Source organism: Mastigoproctus giganteus, chromosome 8, assembly GCF_048544385.1.
Source record: "Mastigoproctus giganteus isolate SK-2022 chromosome 8, ASM4854438v1, whole genome shotgun sequence".
NCBI lineage: Eukaryota > Metazoa > Arthropoda > Arachnida > Uropygi > Thelyphonidae > Mastigoproctus > Mastigoproctus giganteus.
The window spans coordinates 29,677,448-29,695,737 of NC_143582.1; the positions used below are offsets into that span (position 1 = coordinate 29,677,448).

An 18,290-nucleotide genomic window follows, 5' to 3' on the forward strand; every position below is an offset into this window, starting at 1 on the left:
CTATATTTCCTGAATGCTATCCATCCAAAATTTATTCTTCTCTTGACTTCCAGCCATTTATTATTATTACAGCTAATAACTTGTCCCAGATAAGTATATGACTCCACCTTTTCAATTACTGCTCCTTCAATCATTATTTCCCTTTCTGTGGCATACTTGTTCATCATTACTTTTGTTTTAGCCATATTCATCTTTAGTCCAAAATCCTTACTAACTGTGCATAACTGATTAAGATTTTCCTCTAATTCTTTGGGATCGTGGCTTATGACCACAATGTCATCTGCAAATCGTAAATGGTTTAGGTACTCTCCGTTCACACCGACTCCTTTCTGCGACCAGTCTAATCTTCTGAAAGCTTCCTCAAGGGCAGCAGTAAACAGCTTCAGAGATATTGTGTCTCCTTGTCGAACTCCTTTCTCGATTTTAAATTTCCTACTGTCTTTGTCTAGTCTAATAAAGGAGGTAGCATTCTCATATATTTTCTTCAAAATCATGATATATGGGGTATCTATGCCTTGTCTTTCCAGTGCCCGAAACATTGCCTTATGCTGTATGGAGTCAAATGCCTTTTCATAATCCACAAATGCCACGCATAATGATGTTTTATATTCATTTGCTTTCTCCATTAGCTGTGATATTACGTGAAGGTGATCCATAGTTGAGAATCCTGTCCTAAAGCCAGCTTGCTCTTTCGGTTGATTCTCATCAAGTATTTTTTCAATCTGTTAGTAATGACCCTTGTGAACAACTTGTAGATGTGGGATAACAAGCTAATTGGTCTATAATTTCCAATTTCTGATTTATCTCCTTTCTTATGCAGCAAAACTATGATTGCATTATTCCACTGCTTAGGTGTCACAACTTTTCTAATGCACTTTGTGAAGAGCTTTGCCAGTTTTGTGTTATGTCTCTTCCTCCCAATTTTAAAAACTCTACAGTAACTTTATCTTCCCCCGGGGCTTTCTGATTCTTCATTTTCTTCAATGTATGTTCTACCTCATCAGGAAGAATATCGGGTATGTCGTATGTGTTGCTAATTTGCAATCCATCTTCCCCACTGCTGGCATCATTCCCTCGCTCCTTGTATAATTCTCTATAGTAGTCTTCTGCTATATGAATTATGGCTTCTCTGCTGTTTATAAGTACACCATCACTATTCTTCAGTTTCAGTATCATTTGTCTTTCTGTATTACGGCTCATGGCTGCTGATTTAAATCCTTTGTTTTCCCTTATTCTACTTTGCTTGTTCTACTTTTCTTGTGTTAAATCTTCTTATGTCCTCTCTGAGTGTCTTTCTAATGGCTTTGCATAACTCAGTATACTCAATTTTTTCCTTGTCAGTGTTTATCTTGCTCTTCATTTTCTTGACTAATTTTTTCTTCTTTGGATTTCTTTTTCCCTATAGGTTTCTTGGGCTTTATCACTTTCAGAAAGTTGTAATATTCCTCATCGATATCTTGGTCCTGAGCAGTCTGCAGAAGCTCAAACTTGTTCTTAAGTTCCAGTACATACTGTTTTTTCTCCTCTTCTGTTATCTCAAAGACCTTTGTATTATTTACTCGAGTCAGTTTTTTCCTTTCCTACATCTATATCAAGTGTACATCTTACCATTCTGTGATCACTTCCAACATTTACCTTATTCAGGACGGTAACATCATTCACAATATATCTTCTGTTAGTGAGGATGAAGTCGATTTCATTAGTTGTTAATCCATTTGGACTCTTTCATGTCCACTTTCTGTTCACCCTTTTCTTGAAAAAAGTGTTCATTACTGACAATCCTTGAGATTCTGCAAATTCCACAAGTCTTTTGCCTCTTTCATTTCTTTCATCAATTCCAAAATTTCCTATAGTTTCCCTTTCTGCACTGTTTTGTCTTTTTCCAACCTTAGCATTGAAGTCCCCCATAATAATAGTGTAGTGGGTTTTCTGCTTATCTAGAAGACTCAATTTCGGTGTACATTTCTTCAACCTCTTCATCATGGCTCGATGTTGGTGCATAAATCATTATAACCTTTAGCTTGTACCTCTTAGAAATCTTGACACCCTTGGTGATGTACTTTTGAATTCCAAAATGTTGTTTTTTAAATCTTTATGGGCCAGAAACCCAACTCCACCTTCACTCCTTTCACTGTTTCCATTGGTCTACAGCAGATGTCCACTTGATAAACTTATAAGTGATTCATTTCTTCTTCTCGTTTCAGCCAAACCGATGATATTCCAATTCACATTTTCTAATTCCTTTTCCAGCTCTAATATCCAGTCTTCTCCGATGAGTGATCTTACGTTGTAACAGGCCAAGTTTAGTTTCCGTGCATGGCAGCCTGGTCGTACCCAGAGATTCTTAGCACCCTCTGCTTCCACTCTGATCCTCTCGCTGCCATAAGAGGGGGAGTAAAAGCTGCTGGGGACTGAAGCCCATTTGTTTTGTCGTGCTGTCATATGCTGGAAGGTTTGGTCTTTTCCTCTTCACGCTGACCAGGCGTCTTGAAGAGAACCACTCTACACGTTCGTTGCCACCTAAGTGACGTAACAGGGCTTACCATCGAGAAGGTGTGCATGAGTGGATTTTAGGGAGGCAGGCCAACCGGACTTCTCCTAAATCTTCTGTAATAGAAAGATATTGGATCCATCAGTGTTTTAGACTGAGTATCTGATAACACACAGGATACCTGTTCCCCTCTAAGCCTAATCTAAGCCCCTCTAATATAATTGTATACGTATTTCAAATTATTCATTCTATGTATAGCAAACTGATGATAAATAAAAATAAAGTTATTATTATATATCAGTATAAAAATAAAGAATAAAGTTGAGTTGTTTCACACATAAAACTTTGAATTTTATTTTCAGAAAACCCAGTGGTCATTCATATATATATATACACACACACACACACACACAGATATATATATATATATATATATATTTAGGGGTTCATAAACAGGTTTTGATTTTTGAAGGGGTCCGCAAATCTTAGTAGTTTGGGAATCACTGCTCTAGACAATCAATATATTCCAAGCTGTTAATTTAGTTAAATCATCAAGAGCACATCATTTAAATATAAATTTTACAAATTGACCATTTTCTAGTTGACTTGAGAGGGAGAATGAAAGGAATCGGAAAAGTGTCAACATCTTGCTAATATATCAAGAAAGAGGAGGGGCACTAGGGATCAAAGATTAACTATAGACCAGTTAGTTTGATTCAGTGGCAGGAGAGTCATGGAATTTGACTTCTTTACTTACACAATATTTTAAATGGATTGCAACCCAATCTTGTAAAGAGAAAACCTTGTTTCACCAACCTAATAAACCAGTATTATGTGGTCACAGAGGAGTTGGATGCAAGCAACAATTTTGACATAATTTACTTGGAGTTTAGCAAAACATTTGACTACTGGGGTCATAAGCAAGCCTATGAGGTGGACGGAGGGATGGCTGAAGGATGGGAGGCAAAGACTGCAACAAAGGGGCATTCTTCAGAGAAAGGTCCTCAAGGTTCAGTGTTAGAGCCACTCTTGTTTCTGACCTTCTTGAATGATACAGGTAATGGAATAAATTGTACAGTTGAAATCTGCAAATGATATAAAGGACATGGGGGTGGTGGTAAATATCAGGCTAAGATTCTTCAGAATGATTTGGACCAAGCTTCATGGATGGTCAAAGAAATAGCAGTTATGCTTTAATGCTACCAAATTCAAGGTTCTCCAGTTGGAAAATAATAAACTGAGAAAGGTAGGGTAGAGCTGAAGAGTATAAATGAGGAAAGAGAACAGGTGTTTTGATACAGACATCAAGGTTAATATTCAATGTAAACAGTGGCCATGAAGGTGCATACTGTTTTATCAGCGATTTCCTACAGCTTTGCATTTTAGGGAGAAGGAGGTTTATACAGGGCAGCACACAAAATGTTGATTCATTTATTCATTAATTTTTACAAACTTTATAAATTTTCATGCTTAGATTAATACATCATGACTATATCTTCCATTCTATATGTCTTCAGATACAAGAACTTGTATCTGAAGATGAACACTAATGTTTGTAATAATGTGATGAGATATCTTCATCAATTTCATGACACACTTGAAAATCTGCAGCTCTTAAATATATAAGCTTAACAGGTTTTCTGTGGAACAACTCCTTCAAGAAATCCCACAAAAAAGACACGTCGATTCAGGGTTAGTCAAAAATATCCAGTGTGCAAAAAATCCAAAACAACATTGGTTATATGTATCTTGTATCTTTTGGCCTCTGTGCTCCCCTTAATACCACAATCCCATAATTGTTTGGAACAGCATATTTTATGTTCAGGGTTTTTATGGAATTTTTAAATTTTGCAATGCTTAAAAAATGTAAACATGCTATATATATTTGCCTACTCTTTATATAGGAAAACAGGAAACTAAATGTATTTATTATATAAGCTATCATCTGAACTAAAAAGGATGAAAGTCATCCAAAGTTAATGAAATCTGATTAACTTAAAATAATTATACAATTATTCACTTAAAAGTAATTTAGTATTAGTATTAGTATTAGTAATGGCCGCATGGTGCAAGAAAGCCTATGGCTTATGCTGCACCAGCCAAAAAAAAAAAAAAAAAAAACCACCGAACAAAACAATGATAAATAAAATAAATAAATAATAATAATTAATAAAAAAAAGGAAATTAAACCTATCATCCTATGCGCTTCCCTGACCCAAAGGTACTGTCCAGATAAGCTTTGAATTTCCCCAAACTGTCAGCCTCTACCACCCACGTAGGCAACTTATTCCAGTAATTTATAACTCACTGGCTAAAATAAAACTTCCTGCAGTCCAATTTAAACATTTCCCCCCATAACTTGAATTTATGTCCCCTAGTTCCAGCATCATTTATAATCTTGAAAATTTCCTCCTCATTCATTTTTCTGATGCCTCTCAGAGTCTTAAACACCTCAATCAAATCTCCACTAAGGTGTCTAGTTTCCAAACTCTGCAACCCACATATTCGAAGTCTTTCTTCATAAGGATGCCCTTTTGCCGATCTCACCAGGCGAGTGACCCTTTCAAGAAGCTCGATGTCTTTCTTTAGGTGCGGTCTCCATACTTGAACACAGTATTCCAAGTGTGGTCTAACAAAAGCCTTATATAATGGGATTATCACATCCCTATCTCTACTTGCAAAAGTTCGATAGATCATCGATAGGACACCATAGGCCTTCGTTGCAACCTGTTTACAATGCTCAGAGAATTTCATGTCTGACCGTATCGTAACACCCAAGTCCCTTTCCTCCAGTATTGGGCTTAGTTGAACTCCACCAAGTGAATAAGTTATTTTGGGATTACTGTTTCCCAAGTGTAATACCTTACACTTTGTTAGATTAAAGCATAGCTGCCATTTTTCTGACATTCCTGAAGTCTATCTAGGTCTCTCTGAAGAAGCTCAGCTTGACACTGATCATTAACTACTCTACCAATTTTAACGTCATCTGCAAATTTAGACATCACGCCCTCTATCCCTTCATCGATGTTGTTTATGAAATTTAAAAACAACAGTGGTCCTAATACTGATCCTTGGGGAACCCCACTTCTTACATCAACCCAATCTGAGAAATAACCATTTATCACAACCCTCTGCCTCCTGCCCTGAAGCCATCCTGCTATCCATCTAAGATTTTCCCAGTGATTCCAACCTGTTCCAGCTTATAAAACAACTGCTCATGTGGGACTGAATCAAAAGCTTTGCTGAAATCTAAATAAACAATGTCGAAATTATTCCCTAAATCCAGCTCGTGAGTGACCCTTTTGAAATAGTGAACCAGATTTGTTAAACATGATTTTCCCTTTACAAAACCATGCTGAGTATCGTATCCTTGAGAATTTCAATTCAATCAAAATGATCCTGAATTCCACCTTGATCATTGCCTCCATGATTTTCCCTACCACTGAAGTCAGACTGACAGGTCAATAATTTCCCACTTCACTTTTAGAGTCACCCTTATATATGGGAGATAAATTGGCACTTTTCCAATCCAAGGGATTCTCCCCAAAGTCTAGTGATGCTCGCATAATTATCCTCAATGGTTCAATGCACTCGCTTGCTGCCTCCCTTAAGATTATAGGGTATATTCCATCAACTCCAGGAGCCTTACTGGTCTGTAGGCTTGAAAGTTTTTTCATTAAATAATCTTGCGAAATTTCTATATCATTAATTACATATTTTTCAACTTCGCTCCCACAAATTCCCATTGTCACAAAAGGTTTTTCATTAGTAAATATCGATGCAAAATAACTGTTGAGTTCATCTGCAATGGCAGCTGGTGTATTTAATACTGTCCCCTTTCCCTTACATAAAGGTCCGATCTGGTTTGTCCTGCTCTTCTTGGCATTTATATATGTGAAGAATTCCTTATTCCCCCCTCTTTGCTCTGTTTGCTAGTGATTTCTCATAAACTGCCTTTGACTGTCGAACCTTTTTTTGTGGCTCTATTACAGATCACCTTGTAGCTTCAGTACTTTTTATTGCTCTGTAACCTTTCCATGCCACCTTTTTCTGCTCAAGTAATGTGGCAACTTCACTATTCATCCAACTTGAAACCCTTCTCGTGGAGTATTTTTTTAATGGTATATATGCATTCAAGGCATCTGTGATTAATATTTTAAAAGCATACCACAGTTCAAATGTATTCATTCTCTTTGCGATATCTACCCAGTTAACAGAGGCCATGTAGTACCTTAAGGCATCATAATTTCCTTTTCTGAAATTAAAACCCATTCCTTTGCCTTTTACTGCTGCTACCTCTCTCTCTCATCATCATCCACCATAGAACTCCGTGATCACTTCCTTCTACTGGTTCCTCTACTGTCAGCCCTGTTATATCATCTGATTCATGGGTGATGATGAGGTCTAGGATATTCTTTTCTCTAGTACTTTCCCTGACATGTTGATACAAATAACATGTCATCTAGTTGATATAAAAATTTTGTTCCCCATGTCAAGTTTCCTTCCCACTTACTCCAGTCAATTAGAGCTAAATTGAAATCACCCATAATAAGACATTGATGCTTACTTGCCCATTTCATTTGCACGTAGAGGCTCTCATCATAATCTTCACAATCACCTGGTCTGTAGATTACTCCTACTCGCATTATACCTTTGTTTCCAACTATCTCACACCATACTGATTCTATACTAGCATGCGTAACGTCTGAATCCAGGAAAGCTATCGTCGCACTCAGGCTGCTTCTGATAAGAAGCATTAAGCCACAACCCCTTCTATCTACCCTACCCTTCCTAAATACATTATACAAGCCGTACTGAAACTCATCATCCCCAATTTCAGGGTGGCACCATGTCTCCGTAAGCCCTATTATGTCTGCGTTACTTGTTTTAACTTTTATCAAAAATTTTGATAAAAGTTAAATTAATTTATCAAATTAATCAGTCACTAACTTCATATTTTTCTTGTGACCTCACACTTTTTTTTTTTAAATGTAGGGAAAAAATAATTTAAAATATTTTCTTTTATATAATAATAATATTATATTATTATTAATAATAATATATTATAAGCTATAATATAACTCTGCTATATAATAGTAATCTAATTTTTTGCCCAATTTAGGCAATGCCGATAATTACTGATATCATCTAAATTTAAATGGCCAAAGTTGTCATACTAAGCAAATTATAAACAAATATATGGGATACACTTAAATAGAAATGGTACAAGAATATTTTCTGATGCTATCGAGGCAGTGTTAGGTGGGTCGGAAAAGTGCTAGCTTGTGGGGTAATCACAGACTAATACATTAACAGTAGCCACAGGCAAAAGTGAAAGTGATTCTTGCACTGCTTCTATTAGAATGAGCGGCAGCAGCCTGAAAAGCAAGGTGCAGGGGATTTCCAGGACTGCTGGGAACAAGTAAATACATGGGTTGTGTTAGGATAACTAAGAGTAAGAATAAAGTGCATGTATACTTGCACATACACTAATGCTAGGAGTACAGTAAATAAATTTGCAGAATTTGAGGTGCTGGTGTAGACGTGGTGTCACACAGAGATAATGAATGCAGAACTGGAATTTGGAGAGTATAATGTGTACAGAAAGGAAGGAGGTGTCATGCTGTTAGTTAAGAAACACATTAAATCTAAGGAAGTGCATCCAGCTGACAGGAGTGGACAGTGCAATGTTGAGTCAGTTTGGTGTGGCATAAGCGCTTTTCCCAAAATTGAGCATAGGAGTGTGTTATACATTGAATGACTCTGATTAATACAATGAAGAAGTGTACAGAGAAACAGAGTGGGCCAGTAAATCAGATTGTCTTTATAAAGGAGGATTTTAACTTCCCAGATACTGACTGGAACTTGTGGGTTGGTCACTCCCACACTAGCAAGGCTTTGGTGGATTTATTGGATGATTGTTTTCTACACCAGCATATCTGAGAGGAACTAGAGGGAGTAATACTTTTGATCTGATTATCAGCACTGATTCTTCAAGCATTAAGAATCTGCAGATAAAGTAACCACTAGGTGGCATTGACCACAATGTGCTGATGTGGGATTTACTTAAAGATGTAACTACCATCAGGAGTAAAGGGAAGGGTTTTTTCTTTTGTGAAGGTGACTACGGTGGTCTGAGACAGTTTTAAAATTCTACAACAACTGATGATGTTGGTCCCACTGTATAGAATTTACAGCAAATTCAAAATGGGAAGCATTCAAAGAATTAATCTTGAAAGCTACTAGGCTTTTCATAACTAAGAAATACTGTTCAAGGTTTAATTAGGCCTTAATGGATGGCAGATGAACTAATGAGACTCATGGCAGGGAAGAAAAATGCACGGGATGCATAAAAATTATCAGGTGACACAGAAGACTATGGTAGATATAAGCTAGTCTGTAATGAAGTCACAAAGGAGGTTAGGCAAGCTTAGGCAGATTATAAGAAATCTTTAGCAAAGGATGCAAAGAAAAACAGCAAAGACTTCTTTACTTATGTAAACTCTAGAAGGAAGGGAATGAATCAGATTGGTCCAAATGGTATTGAAGGTTCAATTGTTGATGAACCTGCTGAGGTAGCTGACAAACTGAATGAGTATTTGCATCAACATTCACATGAGGAAGTCTGTAGGGAAGTGGAGGCCAGAAGCTTACCAAACTCTAGCACAGAGAGCTAAATGATGTTGTAATAAATGAGTGCAAAGTGGAGGAGAAATTGTTGAAATTGAACATAAAAAAGGAACCTGGAGTAGATGGGATCTATCCAGTTATATTAAAGGAGGCAGCAAAGGAAGTAAGAAAACCCTTAACCAAATGTGTCCCCAATTCATAAAGGGGGATCAATGGGTGATATGAGTAATTACAGACCTGTTAGTTTGAATTCTGTTCCAGGAAAAATAATGGAGCCATTGGTTAAAGAAGCATTCCAGGATCATCTAGACAAGACAGCAGTAATAATTCAAACACAGCATGGGTTTGTTAAGGGTAAGTCTTGTCTGACCAATTTGATTGAATACTATAACATAGTATATCACAAAGGAAATGGATGCAAAAAATAATTTTGATATCATATACAGTGGGGCCCTCGACTTCCGATGAGATCGACATTCGATATTCCCAGGAACCAATTTACCTTCCATATGATCTTTTATTTTAAAGACCAATGATATATATATGCAGGAACCAATTGCTTTCAAATATAGAATGATGCACAGGTGGAAATTTTCAGATGTGTGGAGCATGGAACATCATTCATACAATTATTCTCAACCAATTAGTGTCTTTGTTATTGTTCAACACATTCCTGCATGTTACAGTACTTCAAACAGTTTTTTTATCTTCTGTTTGATGCACTTGTCCAGTGTGTAAGCAGAGTGTATTTTTGTTAATTATACGAAACTGGCCTCTTCTGGAAGAGAATGCCCAGAAGAATGTAACTCACTAAGGATGAGGCTAGTTTACCTGGACATAAACCTATGGAAGACAGGCACACTCTCCCATTGGGTGCCAATGCCTCTGGAGATTTTAAGCTGAAGTCTTTTCTGGTGTATTACTCTAACATCCCCAGAGTATTTAAACAATAAAATGTCCACAAAAGCATGCTGGGAGTGTTTTGGTGTAGTAATAAGAAGGCCTGGATTAAAAGATATGTCTTCAATGAATGGGCGTTTGAAGTTTTCTGTCCTTCAGTGAAGAGTTATCTTGTGAAAAATAAGCTTCCTGCGACAGCACTGCACCTGCTGGCTAATGTACCAGGCTATGATCCTGACCTTGTTCAATCTCTTGGACACAATTTGACTTTGTTCAAGTCAAATTCTTGTCACATAACACCACTCTTCTTCTTCAACCAATGGACCAGAAAGTGACTGCAAACTTCAAGAAAATCTATACCAAAAAATGTCTGCAAGTTGCTTAGCAATGACCTCTTTTTAAAATGCTGTCACACTCAAATATTTTTGGAGGTAGAAGTTCAACATTCTGGACAGTGTGAGGCTAATTGTAAGTCCTTGGAATGATGCTTCCACTAGATGCTTAAATCAGCCTGGAAAAACTAGATGCTTCCATCAGTCTGGAAAAACCAGATGCTTCCATCAGCCTGGAAAAACATCTTGCCTTTAATCATCCATAACTTTGACTGATTTGAAGACGATGGTGCTTTGACAAATGATATTGTCACTCTTGGTAAATCAATGAGTCTGGAGGTTGAAGAAGAGGATGTGGAGGACCTTATTGACACTCATGGGTGTGAGCTAATGTCAGAGGAGCTAAAAGAGTTGGAGAAAATTACGAAGAGGAAGAAGATGACACCAAAAAAGTATCAGGTGAAGAGTTGAAGGCTCATTCCTTGTTGTGAGCATTTAAGAGAAGTAGTAAAAAAACACCCCAACATTGAAACCACTGAACTCATGATGTGCAAAATGGAAGATGAAGTCATTTTTTACTTCAGGAGACTAAAAAAAAGTTGTAAAAAACAGTCCACATTGGATAGATTCTTTGCCAGTAGCAGCAAAACACAAAAGACTGAAAAGACACATGACGTCTGATCTAATCCCACCACCACTACATCACCATTGATTTCATCAGCCCTGCACTTTAAGTTTAAGGTAAATTCTAATTTATTGTTTGGTTTTTATTTTAAGATGTTTTATAACTATTTATTAAATAATTTTTATAAAACACTCAGTCTTAATATAAAAATCAAGTAAAACATGTAAGAAATACCAATTTTATGTTGTTGGAGTAAACTGCCAAGAGTTGGGAACAAATTGCAGGAAATCAATATATTATTGGTTTCAACTTACAATATTTTCAACATAAAATTGGATTTGTGCAACAAATTATCATCGGATATTGGGGCCCCACTGTACTTGGATTTCAGGAAAGCTTTTGATACTGTTTAACATGGAAGGCTACTGTACAAATTCGAACAGTATGGCATTAAGGGCAAGTTGCTACAATGGATAAAAGGATGGTTGAGTGGGAGAAGACAGAGTGTGGTAATCAATGGGTACTGCTCTTCATGGACTAATGTTATTAGTGGAGTCCTACAGGGTTCGGTGTTGGGTCCACTGTTGTTTTGTATATTTATCAATGATACTGATGAAGGTATATCAGGCTTAGTATTGAAGTTTGCAGATGATATAAAGGTTGGCAGGGTTGTTAATGACAGTAATGGCAGTGTGTTACTGCAACAGTATCTAGAACATTTGTGCAGATGAGCTGAGAAGTGGCAACTGAAGTTTAACTTTGAAAAATGCAAAGTACTACATATGGGTAGAAGTAACCCCAGAGAAATGTACCAACTGTGTGGTACTACATTTAAAGAGGTAGAAAATGAAAAAGACTGGGAGTAATTGTGCAGTCAGATATGAAGTTTTCTGAGCAATACAGACAGGCTGCCAGGGCAGGTCATGGGGTGTTGTCAATGATATACAGGAATTTTGTTAGCAGGGAAAAGGAGGTGATTGTCCCTCTGTATCAGGCAATGGTCAGGCCATGCCTTTAGTACTGCATGCAGGTCTGGAGGCCTCATTTTAGGCAGGATGTAGATTTGCTTGAGCGTGTACAGAGAAGGGCAACAAGATTGGTGAGGAGAATGAAGGGATCCTCTTACCAGGAGAGGCTTAAGTTCTGCAAATTGCAGCAGCTGGAGACTAGGCACCTGCGAGGTGATTTGATTGAGGTGTATAAGGCCTTGAATGGGTTGAGCACGCTGAATTCTGATGGGATTCTTCCACTTGTTCAGATTACGAACCTAAGAGGACATAAACTGAAATTGAGGAAGGACAGATGTAGAATAGATGTGCGGAAATTTGCCTTTAGCCAGCAGGTGGTTAATTGCTGGAACAAACTTCCATCTGTTGTTGTGGAAGTTGATAGGTTAAATAAATTTAAGGAGGAACTGGACAGGCATTTGGAGGGAATGGTGTGATTTTTTTTTTTTTTTTTTTTTTTGGCTGATGATGCATAAGTTCATACGCTTGCTTTCTTGCATCACATACTACTACTAATAGACACTGCTCTTCATGGACTAATGTTACTAGTGGAGTCCCCCAGGGTTTTTTGTTTTGTCCAGTGTTTTCTGTATTTATCAATGATATCGATGAAGGTATAACAGGGTTAATGTCTAAGTTTGCTACAATGCAGATGATACGAAGGTTGGCCGGGTTCTTAATGACACTAATGACAGTATGCTACTGCAACAGGATCTAGAAAAGTTGAGCAGATGGGCTGAGAGATGGCAACTGACGTTTAACATTGATAAACGTAAAGTATTGCATATGTGTAGCAGTAATCCCAGATAACATACCAACTGTGTGGTACTACACTCAGGGTGGTAGAGAGGAAAAGGACCTGTGGGTAATTCTGCAGTCATTTATGTAGTTTTTTGAGCAATGTAAACAGGCTGCAAGAGTGGTGTCTTTTCGATGAGTATGATAAGATGAGTATCCCCTTGTATAAGGCAATGGTCAGGCCCCACCTTGAGTACTATGTACAGGTCTGGAGGCCTCATTTTAGGAAGGATGCAGAGTTGCCAAAACGAGTACAGTGAAGGGCAACAAGATTGGCGAGTGGAAAAAAGGGTTGCTGTTATGAAGAATGACTTAAGTTCTAATGACCTGCGAGGTGATCTGATTGAGGTGTATAAGGCTTTGAATGGTTTGAGCAAGCCCAATGCTGATGGGATTCTTCCTTTTGCTCAGATTACTCACCTGTAAATAAGTTCAAGGGAGAACTAGACAAGCATTTGGAGTGACTGGATGGATGAAATGGAAGGGTTTTTTTTTTTTTTTGTGATGCTACATTGGTGGTTCAATAAAGAATCGCCATGAGCTAGCCTGTTAATTCATGGCTCAGGTTTTAATCCTCCTCTACATAGCCACTGTGCAGATTTACACACTTTTCCGATCGATGGATGAAGCTACGGATACCGTTTTTGTACAAGTGGTGAGGTTGGTCTTTGAACCATGATTCTGTTGCAGAAATGAGTGTCTCGTCATCAGGGGAGTGGGTTCCACGAAGAAATGATTTGAGGGAAGGAAACAAGAAGAAGTCCGATGGTGCAAGATCATGTGAGTAGGCTTGATGGAGAAGTATTTCATATCCATAAGTGGTCACTTGTGTTGTTGCAATTTCAGAAGTGTGAACTTGGGCATTGTCTTGAAGCATTCTCCCACTTTTGGACAGCATGCAATGCCTACATGTTTTGATTTTCTCCCATAATTTTGTGAGTAAGTTGGCATAATAGGCACCTGTAATTTTTCTACCTTTCAGCAGGTAATCAATCATTATTACGCTCTTCTCATCTCAAAACACTGTCAGCAAGACTTTTCCTGCTGACGCTTGGACCCTTGCCTTCTTGTGGGGTGGGGAACCATGATGCCACCATTCCACTGACTGCTTTTTACTTTCAGGGTTAAAATGGTGTATCCAACTTTCATCCTGAGTGATTAAACAAGAGAAAAAGTATTCCTCATTTTTTTGGCACAGGGCTAACCACTCTTGTGATTTCTGTTGTCGATCAGCCTTCTGGAAACCAGTCAATAATCGGGGAGTCCATCTTGCACTCAATTTCCGTAAATGGAGTTGGTCATGAAGGACTGTTTCAACAGAGCCCACACTAATCTTCACCTCCTGGGACAATGCACACATAGATATCCGGCGATCTTCCATGATTAACAACTCCACTTTTCTGATCGTGCTGTCATCAATGGCTGAATGGGGACGACCTGGAATGGGCTCAGATTCTACCGATGTCCGAACACACCTAAACTGTCTATGCCAGTGCTTCACAATGCCATAGGATAGGGCTTCATCCTTATATACAGCAGTCATATCCTTGTGGATTTCTTTAGCAGATTTTCCCTTCAAGGACAGATACCGGATTAAAGCTCTGGCTTCAACTTTGTCTATGATGCTACTTTGTCACACATTCAGCTCTGTAAGAGAAAAACAAATTAAGACACAGGGTTGAAATTTTACACATTTAGTACAGAGATATATATGATGCTACACACAAAATATCATCACTCTGCAATATGTGGAAGTACGTGAGGGCGATTCTTTATTGAACCACCCTCGTATATAATCATGCTTTCTTGCATCATATGCCTGTACTAATGCTTTAGCATTAGGACAACTTTACTTTTGCTAATTGTTTCCCCAAATTTAGTATTAATTATACTGACAATGTTGACATTTATTACACTTTGATACATATTCTGAAAGAAGGTATAAAAGAACATATCTCACTTGAGTAGTTCCAGGATGATTTTAATATCTTCTTCACCACAGCAACCAGCATATAAAATGCTTTCCATAACTTTCATAGCCTATAAAGAATTTATACAACTGTAAACTAAATAACCAAAAAAGTATTATTTTGGAAACAAGATAATTACTAAATAAATAAGATATAAATTGACTTTAAAGGTAATAAGAAAGTTATTAAACTGATTTTAAAGTTATTAAAAGGCTCATAGAAGGTAACACACAAGAATTCTGAATTAAAGATAAAAACAAGATTTGCTCAGAATGATTATTAAATCACTAAAAAAATCACTTTATATAATCTCACAGAAACAATCTTTTACAGATTATACATTCATCTTAAACTTTTCATAAAGAGATGAAGTGCTAGTTTCAAACGAGTTTTTATTTTTTTTTCTTTTATGAAAACCCAAAACACAAGAGGTATTAGAACCTATAGTGCTTAGTACCATGCTTATGTTGGAGGTTAAAAAGATGAGAGAAGATATTTGTTGACATTAGACTTGAACTTCTGTAGTCTGTAATTTTCAGAAAAGACATATGAAGGAAAGTTGTTCCAGAAAATGGCAGTTGAATGAATAAACGAGGAAGATGAAAAGTTGGTTCTGTGATTTTGAAGTTGGACAGTAAATGGATGTTGGCTGGCGGCAGCATGTGCTCAGACTGTTTAGAAAGAGAGAGAGCGGGAATTACAGTAGCCAATTCAGAAGAACAGTCGCCATGGAAGTATCTGTAGAAAAGGCATGCAGCAGAAACAGTACATCTATGAGACAGCAAGTGGAGACACTCTGTTAGAGATGAGTCATTAATTAACCTAACTGCCCTCTTCTGAATGGAATCTAGAAGCCTGAGAGAGGTTTTGGGAGCACTGTCCCAGATGTGGGAACAATATTCCATGGTAGGGTGGATTTGTGATTTGTACAGAATGAACAGCTGTTTGGAAGAAAAGTAAGGCCGAGAGCAAAAGAGAAAACCAAGTTTTTTAGATGCAGAGGGAGAAATATTTGAAATGTGCTTGTGCCAAGAGATATTAAAAGTCAGTGTAAGCCCCAAAAGAGATATATCAATTTGCCTAGAAATCGGAATGTCAGCAAAGTTAAGCATAGCTGCAGAAGAATCCTTTTTGCAAGACAAGAATGAGTTTTAGGACTGAAATCAATTAAGTTGTCTTTGCCCCACTGGAGCATTAGCATTAGTAGAGGCATATGATACAAGAGCAAAAAAAAAAAAAAAAAAAAAAAAAACACTTCCATTTCACCCCTCCATTCGTTCGAAATACCTGTCCAGCTGAGCCTTAAATTTATTTAGTCTATCAACTTCCACAACAAGGGATGGAAGTCTGTTCCACCAACCAACTACCCGCTGGCTAAAGGCAAATTTCCGCACATCTATCCTACATCTGTCTTTCCTCAATCTGAATTTATGCCCTCTCAGGTGATTATTCTGAGCAAGAGGAAGAATCCCATCAGCATTGAGCATGCTCAAACAATTCATGGCTTCATACACCTCTATCAGATAACCTCACCGGTGCCTAGTCTCCAGACACTGTAATTTGCAAAACTTAAGCGGTTCTTCATAAGAGCAACCCTTTGTTCCATTCACTAATCTTGTTGCCCTTCTCTGTACTCGTTCCAGCAGCTCTACATCCTTCTTGAAACGAGGCCTCCAGACCTGTATACGGTACTCAAGGTGTGGTCTGACCATTGCCTTATACAAGGGAATAATCACCTCCTTATCCCTGCTAGAAAAATTCCTGTATACCATTGACAAAACACCATGGACTACTCTTGCAGCCCGTCTGCACTGTCAGAGAACTTCATATCTGCCTGCACAATTCCCCCCACAGGTCCTTTTTCATTCTCTACCACTGTCAGTGTAGTACCACAGAGTTGATACATTGCTCTGGGGTTGCTGTTTTTTATATGTAGTAGTTTACATTTGTCAATGTTAAACTTCATTTCTCACCTCTCGGCCCATCTGCTCAACCTTTACAGATCCTGTTGCAGCAGCATAGCGTCAGTAGTGTCCTTAACAACCCTGCCAACCTTTGTATCACCTGAAAACTTGGACATTAAGCTTGATATTCCATCATCAATATCATTTATGAATACAGAAAACAATAATGGACCCAACACTGAACCCTGAAGGACTCCACTAATAACATTAGTCCACGATGAGCAGTGTCCATTGATTACCACTCTCTGTCTTCTCCCCCTCAACCATCCCTTTATCCATAGCATCAATTTGCCTCCAATGCCACACTGCTCCAATTTGTGCAGCAGTCTTCCATGTGCAACAGTACCAAAAGCCTTTCTAAGATCCAAATATATAATATCAAAGTTATTCCCTGCATCCAGTTCTTTTGTGACTGCATCATAGTATCCAATCAAATTGGTCAGGCAAAACTTTCCCTTAACAAAACCATGCTGTGTCCAAACTATAACTGAAGTCTTGTCTAGATGATCCTGCAGTGCTTCTTTAATCAGTGCCTCCATTAATTTTCCTGTAACAGAAGTTAAACTCAGAGGTCTATAATTACTTGTGTCTGCTTTTGATCCTCCTTTGTGAATTGGGGTCACATTTGCACATCTCCAGTCTATGGGTACCTCCCCTGAGTCCAAGGAAGCTCTCATAATTATGGCTAACGGTTTTCTTACTTCCTTTGCTGCCTCCTTTAATATAACTGGATAGATCCCATCCACCCCAGGTGCCTTTCTTGTGTTTATCTTCAACAATTTCCCCTCCACTTGACTCTCAGTTATTACAAGATTCTCTAGATTACTGCCAGAGTTGAATACACCTCTGGCATTCCCCTCACTGAATAACTCCTCATGTGTGAATGTCGATGCAAAATATTCATTTAGTTTGTTAGCTACCTGAGCAGGATCATCAACAGTTGAACCATCGATATCAAGTGGACTAATCTGATTCATCCTCTTCCTTCTAGAGTTTACATAAGTAAAGAACTCTTTGCTGTTTTTCTTTGTATCCTTTGCCAAAGATTTCTCGTAATCTGCCTAACCTCCTTTGTAACTTGGTTACAGACCAGCTTATATCTATCATAGGTTTCTGTGTCACATGTTAATTTATATGTATCCCATGCATTTTTCTTCTCTGCGATATGTCTCATTAGTCCATCTGACATCCATTTAGGCCTAAACCTTGAACAATATTTCTTAGTTGGTATGTAAAGTCTAGTAGCTTCCAAGATAAGTTCTTTGAATGCTTCCCATTTTGAATTTGCTGTTGGTAACTTCATCAGTTGGTCCCACTGTATAGAATTTAAATACTGTCTCAGACCATCGTAGTCGCCTTTACGATAGCAAAAACCCTTCCCTTTATCTCTGATGGTAGTTACCTCTTTGAGTAAATCCCACTTCAGCACACTGTAATCAATGCCACCTAGTGGTTCCTTTATCTGCAGATTCTTAATGCATGAAGAATCGATACTGATAATCAGATCAAGAGTATTACTCCCTCTAGTTGCCTCTCGAACATGCTGATGTAGAAAACAATCATCCAATAAATC

The 18,290-nt window shown here is 37.9% G+C and overlaps 1 protein-coding gene across 1 annotated transcript in view; it reads right to left on the reverse strand.

Annotated features, from left to right (window-relative positions):
* Positions 1 to 18,290, reverse strand: part of LOC150081400 (serine-protein kinase ATM-like) — a 313,728-nt gene that overhangs the window by 123,257 nt on the left and 172,181 nt on the right. The window contains exon 19 of the mRNA XM_090380190.1: positions 14,744 to 14,823. Within this exon, the coding sequence (XP_090236316.1) occupies positions 14,744 to 14,823 (80 nt within the window). The remainder of the gene's footprint in view (positions 1 to 14,743; positions 14,824 to 18,290) is intronic.